The following is a 24,902-nucleotide window of genomic DNA, read 5'->3' on the forward strand; positions in this document are numbered from 1 at the left end:
GACCGGTGTTATGTGGTCTTGGTGGCCGCTCCCAGTCACCAATCCAACTGCCGCATTCTGGATTAGTTGCAGTTTCCGAGTCACCTTCAAAGGTAGCCCCACATAGAGAGCATGGCAGTAGTCCAAGCGAGAGATAACTAGAGCATGCACCACTCTGGCGAGACAGTCTGCAGGCAGGTAGGGTCTCATCCTGTGTACCAGATGGAGCTGATAAACAGCTGCCCTGGACACAGTATTGACCTGCGCCTCCATGGACAGCTGTGAGTCCAGAATGACTCCCAGGCTGCGCACCTGGTCCTTCAGGGGCACAGTTACACCATTCAGGACCAGGGAGTCCTCCACACCCGCCTGCCTCCTGTCTCCCCGAAAAACAGTACTTCTGTCTTGTCAGGATTCAAGCTCAATCCGTTAGCTGCCATCCATCCTCCAACCGCCTCCAGACACTCACACAGGACCTCTGAGCCATCTTGAAATGCAGGAATCATAGCTGAAGAATCCTGGACAGGTGGCCATCGAACCTCTATCTAAAAACCTCCAAGGAAGGAGAATTCACCACCTTTCAAGAGAGACCAATTCCACTGTCGAACAGTTCTTACTGTCGAACAGACATGTGGACTCCAAAGCTACAGAAGTTTCTCTCAAAATGGGCATAATTGCCTCACAAGTGCAAGAGACTTTCAGGAATCCCGATGTTGTTGCAAAGCTTTTATTAGGCATTGCTCTATTTTTAAGCAAGCTGAAACAACCTACACAGGCATGTGTTTGCTTCCCCATCACACAGTTTTCCAATATTTCACTCCTCCTGCCGTGCAAGTTGCTTTACAAGGGCACTCAGAGCCAATAAAATGAACTGTGTTAAAAAAACCTTCCTGGTCTTCAAAAAGAAAAAGGTAATTGATGGCTGCCACTTTGTTTAGAAGCAGATTAACGAACGTTCAAAAAGGAGAGAGATAGCAGTCACGGGAGACTTTCTGATATTTGCTGAGACTCAAACCCTGCCAAGAATGTAAAGTCCAGCAAATTCCTCCATGGACCTCGCTGACAATTTCATTTCCCAGAAGGTGGAAGAAGCAACAAGGAAATCATCTGTCCTGGACCTGGTCCTCAACAACAGGGAGAAATTGATTGACGAAGGGAAAGTAATCGGAAATTTGGCAGGAAGTGACCATGTCCTCTTGGGCTTCATGATACAGAAGCAAGGGAAAGCGGGGTGTAGTCGGACATGCACTCTGGACATTAAGAAGGCCAGTTTTAAAATGAGATTAAGGCTGGATGGCCTTAATATTCTGAATGAAACAGTGGATGTATGATTTTTGTGGTTCATACTGTGGCCACAGACATGTGACTTGACGGTGAGTTTGGGGTAGCCCAATGCAAAAATCCTGAGAATCCATGTGGATCCATGCTCTGTAACCACGTTTTTTGCGCCATTGTGGCCCCACGAAACAGTGGATGTGTATGTGTGTTTTTGGTGCAGGCTGTAGCCATGGACATGCTATGTGATCTGATGGTGAATTTGGGGTGACCCAATGCAAAAATCCTGAGGATCCATGGGCTTTTACCTCCCCCTCCCAGGCAGCCTCCTTTATCTCTAGCTCCCTTATCTCCCTCCCCGATCGCTTGGTGATCAACAGCTTTGTTTCAACACCCACTTCCCTCTTTCAAAAAAAAAAGCATGATCTGCTTTTTGCCCCTGGGCAATTCAGCTCCACGGACCACACATTCATTCCATAAGACGCACAGACATTTCCCCTTACTTTTTAGGAAGAAAAAAGTGCATCTTATGGAGCAAAAAATACGGTGACCCTATGAAGACTCCAGCTTTTCACCTTTCAGCTCATATTCACATACGCGTCGGTCCCCTTCCCGTTTCAGAGGCATACAACACAAAGTCGACACAGCCCAGAAACAGCAGTTGCAAGCAAGAGAAACAGGAGTTGTGCGTGAAAGGGAGTTAACCATCTTGTGTAAACAGGTTCCTTGGTTCAAACAGGGAATCTAGCGCACACGGTATAATTAAACACCAGAACAAACACAGAGGAGGTGGCCCCGTGAAAGGACAAGCAATTTCATTCCTCTCCATCCTAAGCCGCCCAGCTGAAAACTGGCAATCCAGATAAGGCGACAGAGTAACCTTTCACAGCGCGGTTGGGGAAACTTCAGGAGAGCAAATGCAACCCTCTAGGGCAGGGGTCAGCAAACTTTTTCAGCAGGGGGCCGGTCCACTGTCCCTCAGACCTTGTGGGCGGCTGGACTATATTTAAAAAATAAATAAAAATGAACAAATTCCTATGCCCCACAAATAACCCATAGATGCATTTTAAATAAAAGGACACATTCCACTCATGTAAAAACACACTGATTCCCGGATTTAGAAGGCGATTGGGCCGCATCCGGCCCCCGGGCCTTAGTTTGCCTACCCATGCTCTTCTGGCACGTGGGGCACCCTACTTCTCCCCTCAAGGGACATGGATTTCACCCTTCCTTGAGTTTCTCTGTCTGCAGGAATGTGTCCTTGAACTCTGATACTGGCACTGACTGGACAGAGGAATTTGTGTCTGTGTGCTCATGCACACTAAGCCAGTGTTTCTCAAACTTGGGTCCCCCCTCCCTGCTGCTGTTGGACTACAACTCCCATCATCCCTTTCTAGCAGGTTAGGGATGATGGGAGTTGTAGTCCAACAACAGTTAAGGAACAGTGCGCTAAGGGAAGATCAAATTTACATTCGTCGCTCTGACCACCTTTGCCTCTGGCCCCAATCGTCACCACTAAGCGGCCCCCGGAAAGTCACCCAGAAGGGAATGGGGCCCTTTGGCTGAAAAAGGCTCCTTTTCCCTGTTGTGCACCTTGACATTCCAGTGCAACACACAGAACTGTGGTTTGTTGCTTCTGATTCAGTTTACTCCCTAAATCTCCCTAAATCTCCTAAAGGAGGCCAGAGCAGCGGTGCAACAAATGCATGCATTGGGCTCACAGCCTACCCTCTCCACCTCCAGAGGAGTCCCACTTGCAGCCACCCAGAGGAAGAAAGGCAAGGGAGCAGGGAGCCAAAGTTCATGCAACGCTCAACCACGGTTTAGAGTTACCAGGATCTACACCCCAATGACGCAGTTCCTTCAGACTTTGAACCTCTGCAACACACAATCACCTCTCTCACCATCGCTGTAACCTAGCCAGGGCCCTGGATACTCCAGCGAACACAGATTCGGAGGTCTCCTGATACTGGCGGAGTCTGTCGCTCGGCAGTACGGCATCCGGGTCCCAGGTTCAAAACCTGGCACCACTAGGAAGGGCTGGGAACACCCCATGTCTGAAACCCTGGAGAGCTGCTGCCAGCCCGTACAGGAAATGCTGAGCTGAATGACTCACAGAACAGAATTTTGTAGAATCGTACAGCCGGAAGGGGTCCTAAATCGAAGCCTGGACCTTGCAAGGCGAATTGCACCCTGGAAGGCGGAAGAGTTAAAAGGACGGGAGCTTTGGACATATGGCCCTAAGGAATGAAGTATTTGTAGCCCAGGGGGCAGAGATCACTAGGCCATCTTCTTCTGATAAGGCTATTGTTAGATGGAACAATGGCATGCGTTAGACACCATTCCTCCAAAGTGACGCAGGAGCCTTGGTGCATGCCACATTCAAAGAGAACAGAGGCAGGATTGATGCAAGAAATAATGCATCCCTCCCCCCCCCCCCAACCCCGGAAAAATCTGCCAGTTTAAAGAAGCTATGGGCAACCCTCCCCTAGTCACATGCATGCGCAAGTTTCAGATGTAAAAATAGATCTACGTTCTGGTAACATGTGCCGAAGCAGAATAGTATTGCTTTGGGGGTTTGGAATTAAAAAAAACAACCAAAGGTTAAGAGAGGCCGACTTTGGTCCTACAGCCATCTTTTCTTTGCTTAATGTACATTCTGAATATTTTGTGCATTTAGAATTCGAAAAGGGCACGGGCGTCGGAAGGAATAAAGCAAAGCTCCGACAGACACAAGCCTGTTTAGTCTTCCGGTTATAATCGGTTTCACACTTTTAAGGAAGGGGGTTCCTTAATATCCCCCAGCCAAAGCCCGAGAGCCGTTATTGCTCTTGTGATGTCTCGTAAAATTCCCTTGTAAGGAGCAGAGGCAGAAAGCTTATTTGGGGGAGAAAGAACAGGTGGGCAGGTACAGCTTGCGTCAAAGCTCCCCACCAACACACCCCTGACCCCCTGCTCAGGAGAGGTGGTGCAAGTCGCCGCTTTCTGACCCACTTCTATGTGGGAGCCCCTCGCCTTAGGTCTTCCAAGTTTGCGCCAGCAATTTAGAACTGGGAGAGGAGAATGCTCCAGGCATACCAAGGGTGAGGAGGGCATTTTCTGGCCAGGAGGTGGGAACCTGCACCCGATCAATAGCATTTTTGGAAGGCCAATGGAAGGAAAGGAGGCCGCCAGTTGACGCTGTAAAGGGGCCTTTTTGCACTCTCTTGCGGGGTTGGGGGGACGGGGAAGGGGACGAACCTGTTTTGCCCCAGAGCCCAATTTGATATTTCTTGACTTGCAAGCTTTACAAGCCCGGCGGCGGCTTAGCACAAAAGCTATTCAGAAGAGGGATCTTCTACCCCGGCTCAGGAGCACAAATGTTAAAAAGCCAGTGTATCAATAAGTAATAAGGAAACAGATGTTCTGCAAGCTCAGGGATGAAACCTGCCTGGCTGGCCCCTTTGCCCTCAGGTGATGACAAATCCACAATAGTAATTTTTTGTTTAAAACACACACACACATTCAGGAGAAAAAGCTTCCAACGTTTCACACCCATCAACGTTCCCGTTGCAAAATCTTTAGCAAACCAACACTAAATTATTATTACCAAGGGCAGCATTCAGTGTTTAGCCACTCTCGGAGCAAGCCTAATGGTTTTGGTTGATTTCAATGGGTCTACTCAGAGTACAAGCGATCCTGGATATCACGCAATTACACGGCATTTCGGAATGTTTTTCCATGCCTTATCTTGTTGCAAAATGCAAAAACTCTGCATGGTGAGAAAGTATGGCTGACTGTGCCTTGAAGGGCTCGGTCGGTACAGCCTGAGACTTTTTATGATCAGGGTTGTGAGTTCGAGTCGCACGTAGGGCAAAAAGATCCCTCCACTGCAGGGGGTACAACCAGATGACCCCCCCCCCAAGGGTCCCTTCCAACTCCACGATTCCATGAGAGTTCATGGCCAGTGCAAGTCCCAAATTTCCACTCCAGCACAGCAAAAATAAACAGGCAATCTCAACCCAAACCTAGTGTTTGCTAATATGCAAAGCTCGTCTCTTTGAAATACGAATTTCCTCGCCTTTGAGCCAACTTGCCAGGAAGGGATGAAGATCGCAGCACACTTGCTTTGAGGGCATGTCTATACGTGTTGGGCGGGGAGAAGAAACCCTTTGTTTTCAAAGGTGCATTACAACTCCCTGTGTGGGGTGTTATGGGAGGGCGTGAACCTCTGCAGGGGGGAATGTCCTGCTCCTTCTGGGGTGGCTTGTCCAAATTTGGTCTCCCCCCTTCTAAAGGGGGCTCCTAGAAGCCGTCAGCATGTGACGGCGACCACATCCCAGGAAACAGCGTCGACTGGCCGGCTAAACCAGATGTAGGCAGCCGACGGGTCTCAAAACCTCAGAAGAAGAGTTTGGATTTGATATCCCGCCTTTCACTCCCTTTAAGGGGTCTCAAAGCGGCTAACATTCTCCTTTCCCTTCCTCCCCCACAACAAACACTCTGTGAGGTGAGTGGGGCTGAGAGACTTCAGAGAAGTGTGACTGGCCCAAGGTCACCCAGCAGCTGCATGTGGAGGAGTGGGGAAGTGAACACGGTTCACCAGATTACGAGACTACCACTCTTAACCACTACACCACACTGGCTCTCAGGGCGTTGGGGATTTCCCCTTTGTGAGAAGACAGGGTGGATGGAACGGATGAGGCCAAGAGTGGGTCTTGTGGTCAAGAAGGTGGTTTCTGCGTGTGCTATAGAGGGAAGTGAGGGGCAGGTGGGGCTCTGGGAAGGGAGCCCACCTAGGAGAAAGAAAACTCTGGTCCTAAATCTCCACTGCCTTGCAGAGCATCTTCAGGAGAAGAGAAGGCGGAGGAGAAAACGCTACGCAAATCTGGAGTAGAGTCCATAAGGCAGTTGGATGGCACCTTGTACACCTGCAACTCCTGGAACCAAACTAGTGCTCAACATCTCGCTCTGCTTTCCTCTGGCCAAAAATCAGCGAGACTGCGAGGGGAGGCCTTGTTGTCCGAGCAGCCCTGGACACACCAAGACACACTGCCCACCAGGATTGCACATCAGGGAGGTCCCTTTGGTGCTGCCGGCGCAGCGCTTTGAGTTCGCCCCCGAAGGTGCACTCCATTGTCTCTCGAGGCGGACGGGCACCAATAATTCCACGCCTAACCGAGTGCAGACCAAGGTCTCTCAGAGTCCTACCTGGAGATACGAAACCAGAGACCTTCCGCAACTAACGCCTGCTAAGTAACATGCAGGTGGACCTCAGGTACTTTAAAGCACACCTCTGCAAATTCCACATTAACATTACAGCAACTCTGGGAACGCCCATTGAGAACTCGCCTTCCCTTGAGTGCATGGCAAGGTGACTCTTTTCACGTCAAACAGGACACACCTCAGCTATAATAATATTATTGACGCAATCTCCCTCCACGGACCTCCTGTGACCTCACAGTGTGTTGACACCAACCAGCGTTAAGCGGCGAGGGGGAAAAAACAGAAAGTTGCTTGCAGGCACAGGAGCTCAGAAGTTTTTGGGAACACCCAATTTCCTAACGTGCACCTGGCCGCACGCTTAAGACCGCAACTGAGCTCGGTTCGAAACGGAGGAGGCCGACTGCAATGGCAGGAAAAGCGCAGCAGGCTGTTCGAAGCATATCGTTTCAAGGTTTTCACAGGTAGCAGAATCACAGAATTGCAGAGCTGGAAGGGAACCCCAAGGGTCATCTAGTCCCACCCCCCACATGGGGGGGTGTCTTTTGGCCTAACAGACTTGGGGAATGCGGAAAAGTCACCCCAAAGGGCAAGGAGGGAGAAGAGTGTGAGAAGGAAAGCGGAAGCCTCAACGCTGCAGTTGTGATTCCTGCGTTGCAGAGGGCTGGACCAGATACGATACGATAATCTTTATTGTCATTGTCCCATACAGAACAATGAAATTGAAAAATTCTACATAAGACATTCAAAAACCAACAAGCCTGCTGTCCCAGCTATCCCAACCTGGTTAGCCCCCTAAAAATTCTGATGCCCCATTTTTAAATACAATATACTCCCATAGAGACTCCTTACACTGCATTTAAAACCAAAATCGCATTTGGGTAGAAACTGTTTCTCAGGCGGCTAGTCCTAGTCTTTATAACCCCGTACCTTCTTCCAGAAGGCAGAAGCTGAAAGAGATCATTTCTGGGGTGCGCACTATCCTGCAGCTTTCTTATGGCACCTGGAAGCATAGATTTGACCCAAGGTAGGAAGAGTGCACCCAATTATTCTCCCCGCAGTCTTGACAACCCTGGACAGCATTGTTTTTTCCCTGACCGTGCAACTCCCAAACCACACACACAGACCATAAGTTAATACCCTCTCAAGAGTACAATGGTAAAATGCCATCAACAGGTCCTTTGGGTTCCTTGGCTGTACTCCCCGGCCCTGTGACAGGTGAACCCCACGTTCTACAATCAGAATGGAGGTCTATCTCTTACCAGGCCACCCTAGTGCCAATGCATAGGGAGCTGCCCCCTGCCAGCTCAAGCCATTCACCCCACTCTGACTGGCAGCAGCAGTCCAAGGACCCAGCCAGATCCTTTGAGATCTTTTCACCTGGAGGTCTGAGGATTGAACCTACAGACCTTCGCCCACAGCACCAGCTTCCCGCTTTACTTTCTCAGAGTTTGGGGTCTCTTCTGACCCCCCAGACATCACCTAACCCCCCATGAAGAGGCTGTCCCTCCAAATGCAGTATTTTTGCACGGGGTGCATTCCCTCTCTGCCTCCCAAGCCAGGGCAAAGCCTTCTCACCCACCGCTTCCCATGGTTGTTTTTTTTGGGGGGGGGCAATCGCTGCCCATCAAATCAAGGCAGCCCCTTCCTCGCAGCTCCTGAATGGAGTTCACTCTCCCCCCCCCCGTCTCATTTTGAAAGGAAGGGGGGTCACCCCTGCCCAATTTTATTTGGGGTGGAGGGATCTTCTCTTAGTACTCTGGTACCCCTCCGGTGTTTTGTCTGCCCCCTCTCTCCTTCAGCTTCTTGTGAGTGAGGGGGGCCCTTCCAACTTCATTTAGATTGGGGGGGGTCTTTCCTTCTCCCCCCAGGAACACCATTCTGCCCATTTTGCAAGTCCCCCTTCACCCTTCACGTACCGTTTGCAGGCGAAGGGGGGACCCTATTTTCCTTCTCCCCCCCCTTCAAACAACTCCCTGCGCGATATTTTCCTTCTCTCCCACCACCACCTTTTAGAAGGCGGGGGGGGGCACCTCCCCCCTCTAATCCCTTAGGGCAAGACTCCCCACATCCACCCCCATTTGTGTGTGTGGGGGGGTGCTTCCTCATCTCCCTATATCTCAGCTGAGGGGATTTCACACCTTTTTTGGGGGGGTCTCCCCTTTCCCATGTTTTCATTGGGGTTAAAGTTCTTCCTATCATGGGGGTCCCCTCTTTCCCCCTTTTGGAGGTGGTCTCCCCTTTCCTCTACTTTCACTGGGGGCGGGATCTTCCGGGGGGGCGGTTCCCCTTTTCCTATGTTTCCACCGGGAGTGGGGGAATTATTCCTTTTTAGGGGGGGGTCTCCTCTGTTTCCCTTTTTGGAGGTAGTCTTCCCTTTCCCATACTTTCACTGGGACAGGGATTTCCCGTTTTTTTTGGGGGGGGGTTTCCCCTTTTCCTATGTTTCCACCGGGGAATGAATTCTTCCTATTTGGGGTGGGGGTCTCCTCTGCTTCCCTTTTTGGAGGTAGTCTCCCCTTCTCCCCACTTTCAATGGGGGTGGGATCTTCCGGGGGGGGGGCTCCCCTTTTCCGGGGGTGGGGGAATGATTCCTTTTTTGGGTGGGGGTCTCCTCTGCTTCCCTTTTTGGAGGTAGTCTCCCCTTCTCCCCACTTTCAATGGGGGTGGGATCTTCCGGGGGGGGCTCCCCTTTTCCGGGGGTGGGGGAATGATTCCTTTTTAGGGGGGGGTCTCCTCTGCTTCCCTTTTTGGAGGTGATCTCCCCTTTCCCATACTTTCACTGGCACAGATTTCTTCCCTGGGTTTTTTTTGGGGGGGGTGTCCCCTTTTCCTATGTTTCCACCGGGAGTGGGGGAATTCTTCCTTTTTTGGGGGGGGGTCTCCTCTGTTTCTCTTTTTGGAGGTAGTCTTCCCTTTCCCATACTTTCACTGGGACAGGGATTTCCCGTTTTTTTTGGGGGGGGGGTTTCCCCTTTTCCTATGTTTCCACCGGGGAATGAATTCTTCCTTTTTGGGGTGGGGGTCTCCCCTTTCCCCTACCTTCACTGGGGGAGGGGTCTTCCTGGGGGGGGGGGCGGAATGTTTCCACCGGGGATTTTTCCTTCCTTGGGTGGGGGGTCTCTCTCCTCTTCTCCCCCCCCTTCCCCCCATATTTTGGGGTGCCTCCCTTCCCCCCTCTCTGCTTTTTTGGGGGGTCTCCTCTTCCCTCCCCACGACTCACCCCTCCTGTTCATGGGCCGGACCCGCACGGCCACCTTCACTTTGGAGTCCCCCATCTCCGCCAAAGCAGCGCCTCTCCCGCCGCCGCCGCTCCTCTCCGGGTCTCTCCAGGCTTCCGTCTTCGCGGACGAGGCGGAGCGCAGCCACGACTCCCTCCAGGACTACGGCGACCGGCATGCACCGCGGCGGACCCAACGCCACTCTTTCGGCCCCTCTCGGCTCCCGTCGGCGGCCGGCAGCCCCGCTGCCTGACGGGAAACGTGGTCCTGGCAGCAGCCAGGCCGGTACGGAGGGACCGAAGCCCGCTGGGAATTGTAGTCCGCCGAAAAGGGGGCGGAGGAAGAGAAAGAGAGAGAATGGAAAGGCCCGAAGGAGCTTCGCCCGGCGCGGTGCGTCCTGGGAAGCGTAGTCCCACGCGGCAATTGGCAGGTGCGGCTCCAGAGAGGAGGGAGGCGGCTCGTTTCCGCGGCTCTGATTGGCTGGCGGGTTCTCTCTCGCGGCTGAGCGCTCACCTGCGCGGAGAATTCCCCGCACGTAGAGAAGTAGCCCGTCAGGGAGAGCCATGCAGCCTGAGGAGCTAGGTTTCTAGGTGCAGCCAGGGCCGGATTTAGGTTTCATGAGGCCCTAAGCTACTGGAGGTCATGGGGCCCATTATATGTCCAGCTGTCCTTTGTCAACAACAATTTGGCGCTGTTTTTTGTGTTGAATATATGCTATATGGTGATTTACGGACCTAATAGGCATCTAAAGCCATTTGCACATAACAAAATATGTATTTTATCAAAGTAATGGTTGAACTGAAATACAGTTAAGAAGAAGTATATCAATAGTGAAATACAGTTAAGAATGCTGATCGCCACAGAGTTGATGCTTTTGAATTCTGGTGTTGGAGGAGACTCTTGAGAGTCCCATCATTAACATCCTTTCAACGCCAGGTTAAAAACGTATATTTACTTACAGGCCGTTGGCAGCATAGGATGATTCTGCTGTCTGGTTTTGCTGCTGTTTTATTGGGTTTTTTTTAAAAGGCTCCTATATGGCTCTTTTATATGCCTGTTGTTTTTGTATATAAAAGAGCCATATAGTAGCATATATATAAGAAATAATGAAGGCAGCGAGAGATTTTACTTTCTTGGGCTCCATGATCACTGCAGAGGGTGACAGCAGTCACGAAATTAAAAGACGCCTGCTTCTTGGGAGAAAAATTATGGCAAACCTAGACAGCATCTTCAAAAACAGAAATATTACCTTGCCAACAAAGGTCCGTATGGTTAAAGCTGTGGTTTCCCCAGTAGTGATGTATGGAAGTGAGAGGCTGATCACTGAAGAATTGATGCTTTTGAATTATGGTGCTGGAGGAGACTCTTGAGAGTCCCATGGACTGCAAGAAGATCAAACCTCTCCATTCTGAAGGAAATCAGCCCTGAGTGCTCACTGGAAGGACAGATCTTGAAGCTGAGGCTCCAATACTTTGGCCACCTCATGAGAAGAGAAAACTCCCTGGAAAAGACCCTGATGTTGGGAAAGATGGAGGCCACAAGGAGAAGGGGACGACAGAGGATGAGATGGTTGGACAGGGTTCTCGAAGCTACCAGCATGAGTTTGACCAAACTGCGGGAGGCAGTGGAAGACAGGAGTGCCTGGCGTGCTCTGGTCCAGCCTGATACAAGCCCTTAAGTATCCCATTTATACCCAATTAAATATTGAACCGCTGCAACAATTTTACTATTATATTATTATTATTTATTAAATTTATTTACTGCCATTCATCTGAATTCATGGAGAGGTCTTTCCAGAGCCTGGCCTAAACAAGTAGACTCTGATTCTAACTTGGTTCCTCATTCATTTCATGCCTTTTTAACCTTTTCGTCCCTTTGCCTGAATTTCTCCCCTGAGTCTGCAGCTCTGAGCTACCTGGTTTTGCTTGCGGCACAGCAACAAACCATTAGGCATCCGCCATTTGTCTGCTCGCTTATCGCCCATGCAGTTTGTCCCAGTTTCCCAGTTCCTTCTTCTGCTTTTCTTCATTTACAGGTTACTACTGCTCGGTGCACTGATCAAAGCATCATTGAAATCGAATCTGAGTAGGATGGCTGGGTCACACCCATACCCCCCCCTTTTGTTTCTTTCTGCCCTGTGGCTGAATCAGGTTGTGCTCATGTGTGTCTGTGCACTAAATAAATTCCGCGCAAAAGGAGATGCGGAGGCGGTTCCTGCTTAGGCGGCATTTAAATCACAGTGTGCGCGAGTCAAAGACGAAATTAATTTGAGAAATTATCCCGAATTAAATCAGGAGGCGGGTGGAGCGGAATGCAGAAAAGCAAGCACTCACGCAATAATAACACAGCGGGATATGCTTTCGGGGTTGCTTTTGTGATAATATTTGGTTTGTAACAAAATGAAGAGGAGTTTGTGGCCTCTTCGATACTGCAGCCTGGTTCTGCTATTCCTACTATACCCACTGAAGATGAGTCTTCTCCCAGCCCCATACGCACATCTAGGGTTGCCCCTGCTCCTAGTAGTATTATATTGTTGTTGTTTAGTCGTTTAGTTGTGTCCGACTCTTCGTGACCCCCTGGACCAGAGCATTCCAGGCACTCCTGTCTTTCACGGCCTCCCGCAGTTTGGTCAAACTCATGCTGGCAGCTTCGAGAACACTGTCCCACCATCTCGTCCGCTGTCGTCCGCTTCTCCTTGTGCCCTTCATCTTTCCCAACATCAGGGTCTTTTCCAGGGAGTCTTCTCTTCTCATGAGGTGGCCAAAGTCTTGGAGCCTCAGCTTCACGATCTGTCCTTCCAGTGAGCACTCAGGGCTGATTCCCTTCAGAATGGAGAGGTTGGATCTTCTTGCAGTCTATGGGACTCTCAAGAGTCTCCTCCAGCACCAGAATTCAAAAGCATCAATTCTTCGGCGATCAGCCTTCTTTATGGTCCAGCTCTCACTTCCATACATCACTACTGGGAAAACCATAGCTTTAACTATACGGACCTTTGTTGGCAAGGTGATGTCTCTGCTTTTTAAGATGCTGCGTATATATATATATATATATATATATATATCCACAATGGAGCCCCTAAGACGGCTAGATGGGGCCTTGTACACCTCCTTCCAGCAACTTATTCCTGCCGCCAAGCTGGGACCAAACGTTTTGTTCTGCTTTCATTTGGACCACATCAGCGAGGCAGATCATCTGGGCATCCCAGGACTTCCATACACGCTGCCCAGGCTTGCACCCCAGTCATTTTGGTGCTGCTAATGCAGCAGCTAGACTTTATTCCCCGAAGACACAGTCCATTGTCTCTCGAGACAGACAAACGCCATCAACATTATATGTATTTATATCCCGCCTTGTTCCCAAGTTGGGATTCAAGGAGGCTTACAGCATTTTTAAAGCACCGTTACTGGAAACCACAGGAGGGTAGAAATGTTCTTATGTGTGAATCCTGCTTGCAGTTTTCCCACAGACTTCTGTGAGAATAGGATGTTGGACTCGATGGGCCCCTTGGACTTAACCGTCCAGGGGTCCTTTACCTTTCACCAGGACTGCCCTAAAAGAGCAGGCTAGTTGCATGAGAGTAAGACCCATGACTGAACAGAGGAGAACTTAACTTCGAAGTTAACAAGTGGAGGAGGACTGCCTTGTGAGAATGTGCCTCTCACTTTGTCATCAGGGATATGCTTATTATGTACATAACAGTTTGTTCCTTCTAGTGACGTTCCGCCTCAGATCTCCCTTCCTGCAACAGTCTGATTTGCAGGTGTGCTTTGGGATGGGGTGGAAGGTATGTTCCTTGTTAGGGATTATCAGGAAAGGGACTTGAAAACAAAACCACCAGTGTCATAATGGCGTTACGCAAATCCATAGTGGAAGCATTTTTGCAGAGATGGAAACACTGTGGGAAAAGGGGCGATTGAAATTATCAAGGGCAGGGGTCAGCAAACTTTTTCAGCAGGGGGCCGGTCCACCGTCCCTCAGACCTTGTGGGGGGCTGGACTATTTTTTTTTGGGGGGGGGGGGGAGAACAAATTCCTATGCCCCACAAATAACCCAGAGATGCATTTTAAATAAAAGCACACATTCTACTCATGTAAAAACACGCTGATTCCCGGACCGTCCACGGGGTGGATTGTGAAGGCGATTGGGCCGGATCCGGCCCCCAGGCCTTAGTTTGCCTACCCATCGCTTAGGGGGTGGAGCAACTTTCCCTGCCCTGCCCTTTTTTGGGGGAGCTATCTAGGCATAAATTACACACCGACTTACGTTTTGCTGGCTGAGCTGGGGTGAGGGGCTTCTGCTGCTAAGCTGCGAAGGACCACCACCCTCCAAATCCAAATTCCCTCCTCCCATGTAACAGACCTTGCAGAAGAGCAGCCAGTCATCAGAGACTGTGCTGAGCTAGACAGGTCCATCATTTTGCTTAGCACAAAACTGCTTCACCAATTTGAATGGATCTAGGCCATGTATATATAGGCCCAGACCTTATCTTCAGCGGCAGTCATTTTTTCTTTTTTTCACCCTGCTCCATGTTAGTCACAGCACTCAACTTCCCTCCTCCGCCCAGCAGATACTGGAAATCCTGTTTAGGAGGACTCCACCTTGGTCTGGCCTGAGGCTGCCACACCCTTTGGCTTCCAGGATTGCACCGGCCATTGGCCACACCTTGTCTGGCTTCTCAGATCTCACCAGGATTCCCTGCTCGCAGGTTCCAAGCCTCCGTTTGCAATATTAGGGACTAGAAACCTGCTGTTTTGTTTTGTTTTTAAAACATAAAGAGAGATAAAGCATACATGTCTCAGGAGACTGGATCCTGTGGCAGGACGCATGGAGGGACTCACGCTGAGTGCTGATTTCACTGCGTATTTTAACGTAACTCGTATGCATGCCAATCTCTAAAAGGTAAAGGGACCCCTGACCATTAAGTCCAGTTGCAGACGACTCTGGGGTTGCAGCGCTCATCTTGCTTTACTGGCCAAGGGAGCCGGCGTTTGTCCGCAGACAGTTTTTCCAGGTCATGTGGCCAACATGACTAAGCCGCTTCTGGCGAAACCAGAGCAGTGCACAGAAACAGTGTTTACCTTCCCGCCGGAGTGGTACCTATTTATCTACTTGCACTTTGATGTGCTTTTGAACCTGCTGGGTGGGCAGGAGCTGGGACTGAGAAACGGGAGCTCACCCCATCGTGGGGATTCGAACCGCCAACCTTCTGATCGGCAAGCCCCAGGCTCTGTGGTTTAGACCACAGCGCCACCTGCGTTCCTTATGCCAATCTCTACCCTGTTTAAAAAAACCAAAAACCCTTCTCTGACCCCTTCCCCCATGCCATACACCCATCTATCATGGCCTCAACTGGCCTTTTATTTAGACTAAAATCTCTAAACCATCTCAGTTTAAGATAAATCATGTGTGTGAGGGACACGGAACAAAAACTGAAATCCCCAAGTCAGCAGAAACCTCTCTTTTGCTAGTTCTGCTTGCAAAAGTCATCAAGACTTAAATCTGTGTCCAGGGGTATGAAAACCTTCTGAGCAGCTGACTTTATATATGCACCAGTGGCACCTTGTGGACGAGTAAGAAAATTCATCCTGTTGTAATAAAGTTTGTCGGTGGTGCGTTTTGTTGTTGTTGTTGTTTTGTTATTTGTGTTTTCAATTATAACGGCTGGAATGAAACCCGCAAACCCTCTGCTGGATGCAGGTTGTGAAACAATTTTTTTAATCCATTGCACGTTTTGAAAACTAACAATAGATTAACGGATACGAAGAGACACTGGCCAATTAATGGAGAACCTGACTGTTCCAGTTCTTCAGGCCAGAATAGAGTTGGGTGTAAAGAATTTATGTGCTTGATTGGAAATCCATGAATCTTGAGAGTGGAAGTTCCTGGTGGAAGCATTTGGGTGCAGATGGGAGGAGAGAGAGAGACGCAAAAGTGATGCTGAGGTTGCAGAATAAAGTACTACAAACCGCACAGCCCAGTGTAAGATACAGGTAACACTTCCCTGAAGCAAAACTGCAGTAGTCATTCTGACATATGGAAGTCTGGAAAAATGCCTTCCTGACTTGGCTTGCTGGCGACTTCATCTCTCAGGAGATATAATTGTGAGAGCCAGTGTGGCCTAGTGGTTGGGCTTGGACCTGGGAGAGCAGGTTCAGATCCCCTCTCAGCCATGAAGCTCACTGGGTGACTATGACCCATCGATTCCAGCATCGTGTTCTGTCTAGGGCACATCCCAGCCAAAGGAATGCACACAGCACATAGTCAACTGTTTATTGTCAAAGGTAACACCATTGCTTCTCCAGTTCTGGATACCCCCCACACGCCAATGTAGCATCCAGGCAGCTATTCCTACGCCCATGCCCTATGGAGCAGTTGCAGCAACTGGCAACCACACCCCCTCCACAAGTTTATGTACCTTCCCCTGACGGACTGCGTGCACGTAGCTGGAGACTGCGCCCTCAAGGAAGCTACCTCTGCTCCTCTCTCTTCAGTCTCCTTCTGGTTCTGGGAGACTGGTGCAGGAGAGGGTGGAGAAGGAGGGGAAGAAGAGTTTGGATTTGATATCCCGCTTTATCACTCCCATAAGGAGTCTCAAAGCAGCTAGCATTCTCCTTTCCCTTCCACCCCCACAACAAACACTCTGTGGGGTGAGTGGGGCAGAGAGACTTCAGAGAAGTGTGACTAGCCCAAGGTCACCCAGCAGCTGCATGTGGAGGAGCGGAGACGCGAACCCGGTTCCCCAGATTATGAGTCTACCGCTCTTAACCACTACACCACACTGGCTCAAAGGAGTCTCAAAGTGGCTCACAATCTCCTTTTCCCTTCCTCCTCCACAACAAACACTCTGTGAGGGGTGTGAGGCTGAGAGACTTCAGAGAAGTGGGACTGGCCCAAGGTCACCCAGCAGCTGCATGTGGAGGAGCGGAGACGCAAACCCGGTTCACCAGATTACGAGACTACCGCTCTTAACCGCTACACTAATCTGGCTCCCGGCCAGAAGCACCCGGCCCTTCACCTGCCTGGCGTGCCTCTTCATCCTCCTCTTCTTCTGACCCATTCTGTGGTCCACCTTCCAGCTGCGAAGCTGTCTCTCATTCTTGCCTCCTGGCTGGTACAATTCCCCCCCAAAATCCCTGGCTCCCTCTCCTGAGTCAGACTCCAGTCCCGCTTTTCCCTGTACACACTCAGCAGTGCCCTGACAGTCCCTGACATGTTCTCAGAGTGGCCAACCCGATGCAACCCAAATGGTCCAAGGCCTGGAAACGATGCCTTATGAGGAACGGCTAAGGGAGCTGGGCATGTTTAGCCTGGAGAAGAGGAGGTTAAGGGGTGATATGATAGCCATGTTCAAATATATAAAAGGATGTCACCTAGAGGAGGGAGAAAGGTTGTTTTCTGCTGCTCCAGAGAAGCGGACACGGAGCAATGGTTCCAAACTACAAGAAAAAAGATTCCACCTAAACATTAGGAAGAACTTCCTGACAGTAAGAGCTGTTCGACAGTGGAATTTGCTGCCAAGGAGTGTGGTGGAGTCTCCTTCTTTGGAGGTCTTTAAGCAGAGGCTTGACAACCATATGTCAGGAGTGCTCTGATGGTGTTTCCTGCTTGGCAGGGGGTTGGACTCGATGGCCCTTGTGGTCTCTTCCAACTCTAGGATTCTATGATTCTATGCTTGTGGGAAAGCCAAAAGCAGAACCCGGGTACAAAAGCCCTCTCCCCTCCTGTGGCTTCCAGCATCTGAAATTCAGAAGCATCGCCGCCTCTGACTGTGGAGACATCATGACTGTGCTGGTCGGGGGGGGGGGGGCGAAGGTTACCGTGGGGCGAGGTCCAGGACCTGATTTGAGGGTCGGCAGACAGTCCTCCTCGGGCGAAGCGGGGTCCACAGAGGGAAGCCGGGCAAGGACAAGAACTCTGGGGGAACAGGACTGGATGCTGGCCGAAACAGCTCTTCAACGACGTTGCTCCCGCAACCTGGGACCGGGCTGACTGGCCTTTATCTTCTCTGAGGCCAGGGGCGGTCCCGGTCCCCAGGAGACCCGCCTCTCCTGGCCTTAAGGTGAGCACTCCTCCTGGGAGAAACCAGTTCCCTTCGCCTCTCTGCCCTGAGCCTCTGCAGCTGAGGAGAGGCTGAAGGGTTACTGGGCCCAAGGAGAGACTCACCTGCAGGCACTGAGTCCTCAACCACCTCTGGAGCCAGAGTGGAATCACCTGGTGCCTGCTCCTGAGGATCCGGCACAGGTGCAGGTGCTTCAGAATCAGGGCCCTGCCCCAGTTCAGCCGGCCCTGGAGGCGGGGACTCCTGTGCAGGCTGGGATTCCTCCGGTTCAGCCTCTGAATCGGATTCCCAGGCCATCACAATGACTATGTTCGAACATGAAAAGCTTGTGTTTGTTTGCTTGACTCTCCCACTGAAATCAAAGTTAGGGAAAGAGATAGTAGTAATAATAATATTTTATTTATACCCCGCCCTTCCCGGTTCAAAAACCAGACTCAGGGCGGCTAAAAACAAATTTAAAACACTTAATTATAAAAACAGCATAAAATACAGTATAAAAACATGAATAACAATAAAAATCAAAAATCAATTTAGGGGATATAAGCATTAGACAATCCCCAGGGCTAGCTGGCTCAATTGGTCCTACTTGAGCCAGTGAGGAGGCCAGGGGAGAATTAGCTGTGGGGTCTCAGAGCGGGTGATCTTCATAAAAGGGGAGGGGGAGGGGAGGGAAATAAAAGATCAGGCTGAATTCAGATTAAAGGCCAGGTGGAATAGCTCTGTCTTACAGGCCCGGCGGAAGGAGGTTAAATCCTGCAGGGCCCTGGTCTCATGGGACAGAGCATTCCATCAGGTCAGAGCCATCACTGAGAAGGCCCTGGCCCTGGTGGAGGATAGTCTGACTTCCTTAGGTCCCGGGACCTCTAAACTATGGTTCTTCATGGACCTTAAGGTCCTCTGCAGGGCAGACCAGGAAAGGTGGCCCTATAGATATGAGGGCCCTAACCCACAATGGGCTTTAAAGGTCAAGACCAGCACCTTGAACGTGACCCGATACTCCACCGGGAGCCAGTGCAACTGGTAAAACACTTTTATTCCTATGAAGCAGGGAAAGCAACTAAATGTATGGGAGTGAAGCATTTGCTCCCTGACCTCCAATGTGCAGGCCCAAAATTGTTAGCCCCAAAATGGAAAACAAGCGATTGTCCCAACTAAAGAAGAATGGCAACTTAAGCTGACGGAATATGCGCATCTTGCGGACTTAACATATACAAGAAGAGAACAAGAAGAACACACGTTTAGAGAAGATTGGAAAACGTTTATTGAATATATGGGGGAGGGAATTGTGTAGAGCTGAAAGCACTGGCAGCATTAAGATAAATTCAATGGTGTAAATAAGTTTTGATGGATGTAATAATGGAACACGGAATGGTTTAGTTTATGTAAAATAGGCAGGGATTTATGGAATGCAAAATGAACCATGGAAGGAGAAGAAGGGGAGTCATTGATATTGTAAGGATGTTTAAATGAGTATTTAAAATTGTAAAACAGAAAATCTGACAAAAATCATATATACAAAATTAGGCATACCTTGCAAAAAAGGAGAATAGGTTCTGCATTTGAAGAAATTAATCTGTTAATATGATGGGCAGCTGGTGAAGTTATATGCTATCATCACATTCAATAATTCATCTTCCAAAGTCAGACTGCTAAAGTCAGACTTGCTAAAGTCAGGCTGCTTCTGCACTTGGAAGATGAATTATCACGACAATTTGGCCTCTCCCAGGTGCAAGCCTGGGCAGTATATATGGAAGTCCTGAGCTGCGCAGATGACAAGACCCCCCTCTCGGCCTCACCGATGTGGTCCAAATGAAAGCAGAGCAAGACGTTTGGCACCAGCTTGGCTGCAGGAGCTGATGTAAGGAGGCGTACAAGGTATCATCCAATCATCTTAAGGACTCATACCTCAAGGACCACCTCTTTCCATGTGAACCTACCTGGTCCCTGAGATCATCTTCTGAAGCCCTCCTTCGTGTGCCTCCTTCTTGAGCGGTCTGGAGGGTGGCAACACGAGAACGGGGCCTCCTCTGCAGTGGCTCCCTGTCTGTGAAATGTTCTCCCCAGGGAAGTTTGCCTGGTGCCTTCATCACACACCTTTAGGTGCCAGTCAAAAACGTACCTTTTTAACCAGGCCTTTGGTTAATCTTATTGAATAAATTGGGTGCACTCTTCCTACCTTGGATCAAATCTATGCTTCCAGGTGCCATAAGAAAGCTGCAGAGATAGCGCAGGATAGTGCGCACCCTGGAAATGATCTCTTTCAGCTTCTGCCTCCTGGAAGAAGGTACAGGGTTATAAAGACTAGGACTAGCAGCCTGAGAAACAGTTTCTACCCAAATGCGATTTTGGTTTTAAACGCAGTGTAAGGAGTCTCCATGGGAGTATATTGTATTTAAAAATGGGGTATCAGAGTTTTTAGGGGGCTAACCAGGTTCGGATAGCTGGGATAGCAGGCTTGTTGGGTTTTGAATGTCTTATGTAGAGTTTTCAATTTCGTTGTTCTGTATGGGACAATGACAATAAAGATTATCGTATCGTATTGTATCGTATTGTATTGACATCCAACACCCTTTTAGAATGTGGCTTTTGGGGGGGGGTTATTGGGTTACCACTTTTTGTTTGATTTTATATGTTGTGATATTTTCTGTGAACTGCCCTGACACCTTTGGGTATAAGGGGGTATATAAACTCAATAAAAAAGAAATTATAATTATAATTCTCCCTGCAAGGTAACTAATCCAGAATGCGGCAGCTAGACTGGTGACTGGGGGCGGCCGCCGAGACCATATAACACTGGTCTTGAAAGACCTACATTGGCTCCCAGTACATTTCTGAGCACAGTTCAAAGTGTTGGTGCTGACCTTTAAAGCCCTAAACGGCCTCGGTCCAGTATATCTGAAAGAGCGTCTCCACCCCCATCATTCTGCCCGGACGCTGAGGTCCAGCGCCGAGGGCCTTCTGGTGGTTCCCTCATTGCGAGAAGCAAAGCTACAGGGAATCAGGCAGAGGGCCTTCTCGGTAGTGGCGCCCGCCCTGTGGAACGCCCTTCCAGCAGATGTCAAAGCGATAAACAACTACCTGACATTCAGAAGACATCTTAAGGCAGCCCTGTTCAGGGAAGTTTTTAACGTGTGATATTTTACTGTATTTTTGGTTTCTATGGAAGCCGCCCAGAGTGGCTGGGGAGGCCCAGCCAGATGTGCGGGGTATAAATAATAAATTATTATTATTATAGAGGTTCAGGACCAGAGTTTTCCTTCTCCTAGATTAGCTCCCTTTTCAGGTTTATAAGCCCCACAAAGTAATATCAGGGCCCTAAAAATATCCCACATTTTGGCCCTGCTTCCAAAGATCAACATTTTCCAGGGTCCCCTATCCTTCTGTATGTTAACCCCAGATTTCGCCACCAGGGGGTGAGCTTGGATTAACTATTCACCATGCAAACTAGCTGCGCTCTAAAGCAAAGCCTTGACCCTGTGTCAGAGTCGCCCACAATTAGCTGACCACTGGGCAGGGTGCCCTAAAACGCAGCCGTGCCACAGGCCGGCCTGTTTGGGTAAATCAGCTTTCAATGGCTGCTTTTGGCTCCGGGAAAGAAAAACGCTGGAATAATGGGAAGAGCACTAGCCATTGAGACCAGGGAGCTGTCCACTGAAAGCCTTTTGGTTGGTGGTGCTGAAATCAGACCAGGGTTTTCTTAGCTCATGGCAAATCAACGTGCCGATGCATGAAACAGAGGTGGGGGAAGGGGTGATGAATTTGGAGCTGGAATCAATGTGGCCTTAAATCCAGGCATTGCACGCTCCGGTATGCCCCATGAAGAGCCTCAAGGTCCATAAATAGCAACACCCTAGTAGTCCTGGGCCCTAAGGAAATTAGATTAGCCTCAACCAAAGCCAGGGCCATTTCAACACTGGCTCTGGCCTTGTGGAACGCTCTGCCTCATGAGACAAGGGCCCTGCAGGATCTGATTTCTTTCCACAGGGCCTGTAAGACAGAGTTGTTCCACCTGGCCTTTGGCTTGGAGCCAATTTGATTCCCTCCCCCTCTTTCTTTTTCCTTTTTCCTTTCTCCTCCTGTGATGAGGCTGCATTTTAATATTTTATTGTTTCAATATTTTAATGTTGTATTTTAATCTTGTTTTTAAGTTGTATTCATTCAACTTGTTATTGCTTGTTAGCCGCCCTGAGCCTGGCCTTGGCTGGGGAGGGCGGGGTATAAATAAAAATTATTATTATTATTATTATTATTATTATTATGAAGGTGCAGTAGCTTCTGCAATGAGATCACACCTGGAGCAAGACCCATTCATCCAGGGTCGTCTTGGACTGCAGTTCCGCCTTGTAGAGGCTACACTAACACACTCACTTTGGGGTCTCAGCCATTGTTTTGACGGGATAACTGTTTCCTGACTGCATTGTAGGGGGCTGGGCTCAATCTGGTAATCCTAAATTCTAGGATTCTGTGACTACTCAAATGCCAGCTGAGAGGACCTCCTCCGGGGTGTGTTGCTTAACCCATGGTGCTTCCTAGATAGGCACTTCAGAAGGGACAAATCTTTTAAGTGTGTGTGGGGAGCCCTATCTCACAGACTTGCAAAGTTGGGAGGGACCACGAGGGGTCATCTAGTCCAACCCCCTAAAATGCAGGAATCTTTCCCCCAGTTTGGTGCTTGAACCCATGTCCCTGAGATGAGCGGTCTCATGCTCTTCCAACAGAGTTATCCTGGATGGCCATGATAATCAACCAACCAACCAACCAATTAATTAAATTCATACCCCAGACCTCCAAGGAGCTCATAGCATGATACATTTGCACATTGATATTCCAGATCTTAACCACATTGAAGTTATTGCTTTTGGGGAGGAAGGCATTTGATCAGGACGGTCTATGTGGCATATGTCCTATTGGCTGCCATATGTCCTGGACATTACCAGAATTTCAAAGGTGGAATTGATGACCTGGGGGGTGGGATTTCAGAAAGGTGGTGCTTTGTCTTGGATCTTTTGGGTTTGCTCAACAATTTGGGGGTCTTCCTTAAAAAAAAGCTCAACAGCTTTCGGGGTGTCTTGAGGATGAGGTGTGAAAGAAGGAGGTGTTCCCTACAATTGGGGTCAACAGTGGGTGAGGGAATGCTCTTTCCAGTTCTCTCTTGGGTCAAGTCTTCCTCCAACATAATTTGGCTTTCCTTTGCTGAGAGAATAAGGTAAAGGTAAAGGGACCCCTGACAGTTACAGTGGTACCTCAGGTTAAGTACTTAATTCATTCCGGAGGTCCGTTCTTAACCTGAAACTGTTCTTAACCTGAAGCACCACTTTAGCTAATGGGGCCTGCTGCTGCTGCTGTTGCCGCGCCACCGCACGATTTCTGTTCTCATCCTGAAGCAAAGTTCTTAACCTGAACATAGGCGCCGACTCCATGGGGCCTGAGGGGGCCCGAGCCCCCTCAAAAATTCGTTTGGGGGGGCTCCGCCCCCCAATAATTTAAGAAAAACAAAGCCACTCCCGATCTAGAGAGGGGGTGGGGTTGCGGGCTCTCGACCCATCAACAATGTCGCGGGGCTGGCGTCAGCCCCTCGAGAAGCGGGGATTCCCCCTAGCTCATTAATATTCACTGCCCACGGCGGCAGCCAATCGGCTGCCGCAAAGGGCGGGCCCTCACAGGTTCACTTAAGGTCGGGGCAGCCCGGGGCTCGCCCCTTTCGTTCCCCCAGCAGCAGCGGTTTGGAGGTCTTGGGCCCCCCCAATATTTTTTATAAGTCGGTATGGGCCCCCGCCCCCCCAATATTTTTTATAAGTCGGCGCCCCTGAACCTGAAGCACTATTTCTGGGTTAGCGGAGTCTGTAACCTGAAACGTATGTTACCTGAAGCGTATGTAACCTGAGGTACCACAGTAAGTCCAGTTGTAGACGACTCTGGGGTTGGGGCACTCATCTCGCTTTACAGGCCGAGGGAGCCAGTGTTTGTCCACAGACAGTTTTTCCAGGTCTTGTGGCCAGCCGGACTAAGCCGCTTCTGGCAAACCAGAGCAGCGCACGGAAACACTGTTTGCCTTCCCGCCGGAGCGGTACCTATTTATCTACTTGCACTTTGACGTGCTTTCGAACTGCTAGGTTGGCAGGAGCTGGGACTGAACAACGGGAACTCAACCCGTCGTGGGGATTTGAACTGCCAACCTTCTGATTGGCAAGTCCTAGGCTCTGTGGTTTAGACCACAGTGCACAGAACCAAAGAAGTGAAACTGCCCTGCTAGACTAGAATGATGTTATAAATAGACCAAGAAGGCTGTAGCTTTGGGTCTGTTACATCAGCGGAGGCTGATCCTTTAGGGCAGGAGTCAGCAAACCTTTTCAGCAGGGGGCCGGTCCACTGTCCCTCATACCTTGTGGGGGGCCGGACTATATTTTGGAGAGAGAAAAATGAACAAATTCCTATGCCCCACAAATAACCCAGAGATGCATTTTAAATAAAAGCACACATTCTTCTACTCACGTAAAAACACGCTGATTCCCGGACCATCTGTGGGTTGGATTTAGAAGCCAGTTGGGCCAGATCCGGCCCCCGGGCCTTCGTTTGCCTACCCATGCTTTAGAGCAGCGGCATAGCGTGGGTTGTCAGCACCTGGGGCAAGGCAAGTAATTTGCACCCCTAACCCCTAACCTGCCGCCGCTGCCAGCTTCTTCTTGCTGCTGCCTGGGCTGGGGTATTTACGGCAGTGGCAGCGGGTCCGTGTCAGGTGATCTGAGGTGAGTTGCCGCTGGCGCTGCCACCCAAACGACGCCGCTTGCCCAGAGGAGGACGAGGGCAGAGAGGCGAGGAAAATGCAACATGGCCCAGCAGCTGCAGCAGCAGCGGTGCTGTGAGGAGGGGCTGCCTGGCACACCCTCCACGGCCCTGACGCGCGGGGACCACGGTGAGCGCTGAGAGCCGCTGCCTGCCGGACGCCTTCAGCCCGGACGCGCGCACAGCTCGTCGGTTCCGCAAGACATGGGGCTCTGCTACAGCCTGCGCCCGAGGCTCTTCGGCGACTCCGGAGGCGGCGAGCGTGCCCCCCCCAGATGTTGCGCCCGGTGCAGCCGGCCCCCCCCTGCACCCCCCATGCTACGCCACTGCTTTAGAGCGAATGAGGCCACACCCATCAACCCCACTCTGTCCTCAGCTTGCCC

The 24,902-nt window shown here is 50.2% G+C and overlaps 1 protein-coding gene across 2 annotated transcripts in view; it reads right to left on the reverse strand.

Annotated features, from left to right (window-relative positions):
* KIF13B (kinesin family member 13B) overlaps positions 1-9,819 on the reverse strand; it is a 203,807-nt gene extending 193,988 nt beyond the window's left edge. For both annotated transcript variants that reach the window (XM_079968398.1, XM_079968397.1), the window contains exon 1: positions 9,680-9,819. In XM_079968398.1, coding sequence (XP_079824524.1) covers positions 9,680-9,734 — 55 coding nt within the window. In that variant the 5' untranslated portion in view covers positions 9,735-9,819. The remainder of the gene's footprint in view (positions 1-9,679) is intronic.
* Between the last annotated feature and the right edge of the window lie 15,083 nt (positions 9,820-24,902).

This window comes from Podarcis cretensis, assembly GCF_951804945.1.
Source record: "Podarcis cretensis genome assembly, chromosome: 3".
In the NCBI taxonomy this organism is placed as follows: domain Eukaryota; kingdom Metazoa; phylum Chordata; class Lepidosauria; order Squamata; family Lacertidae; genus Podarcis; species Podarcis cretensis.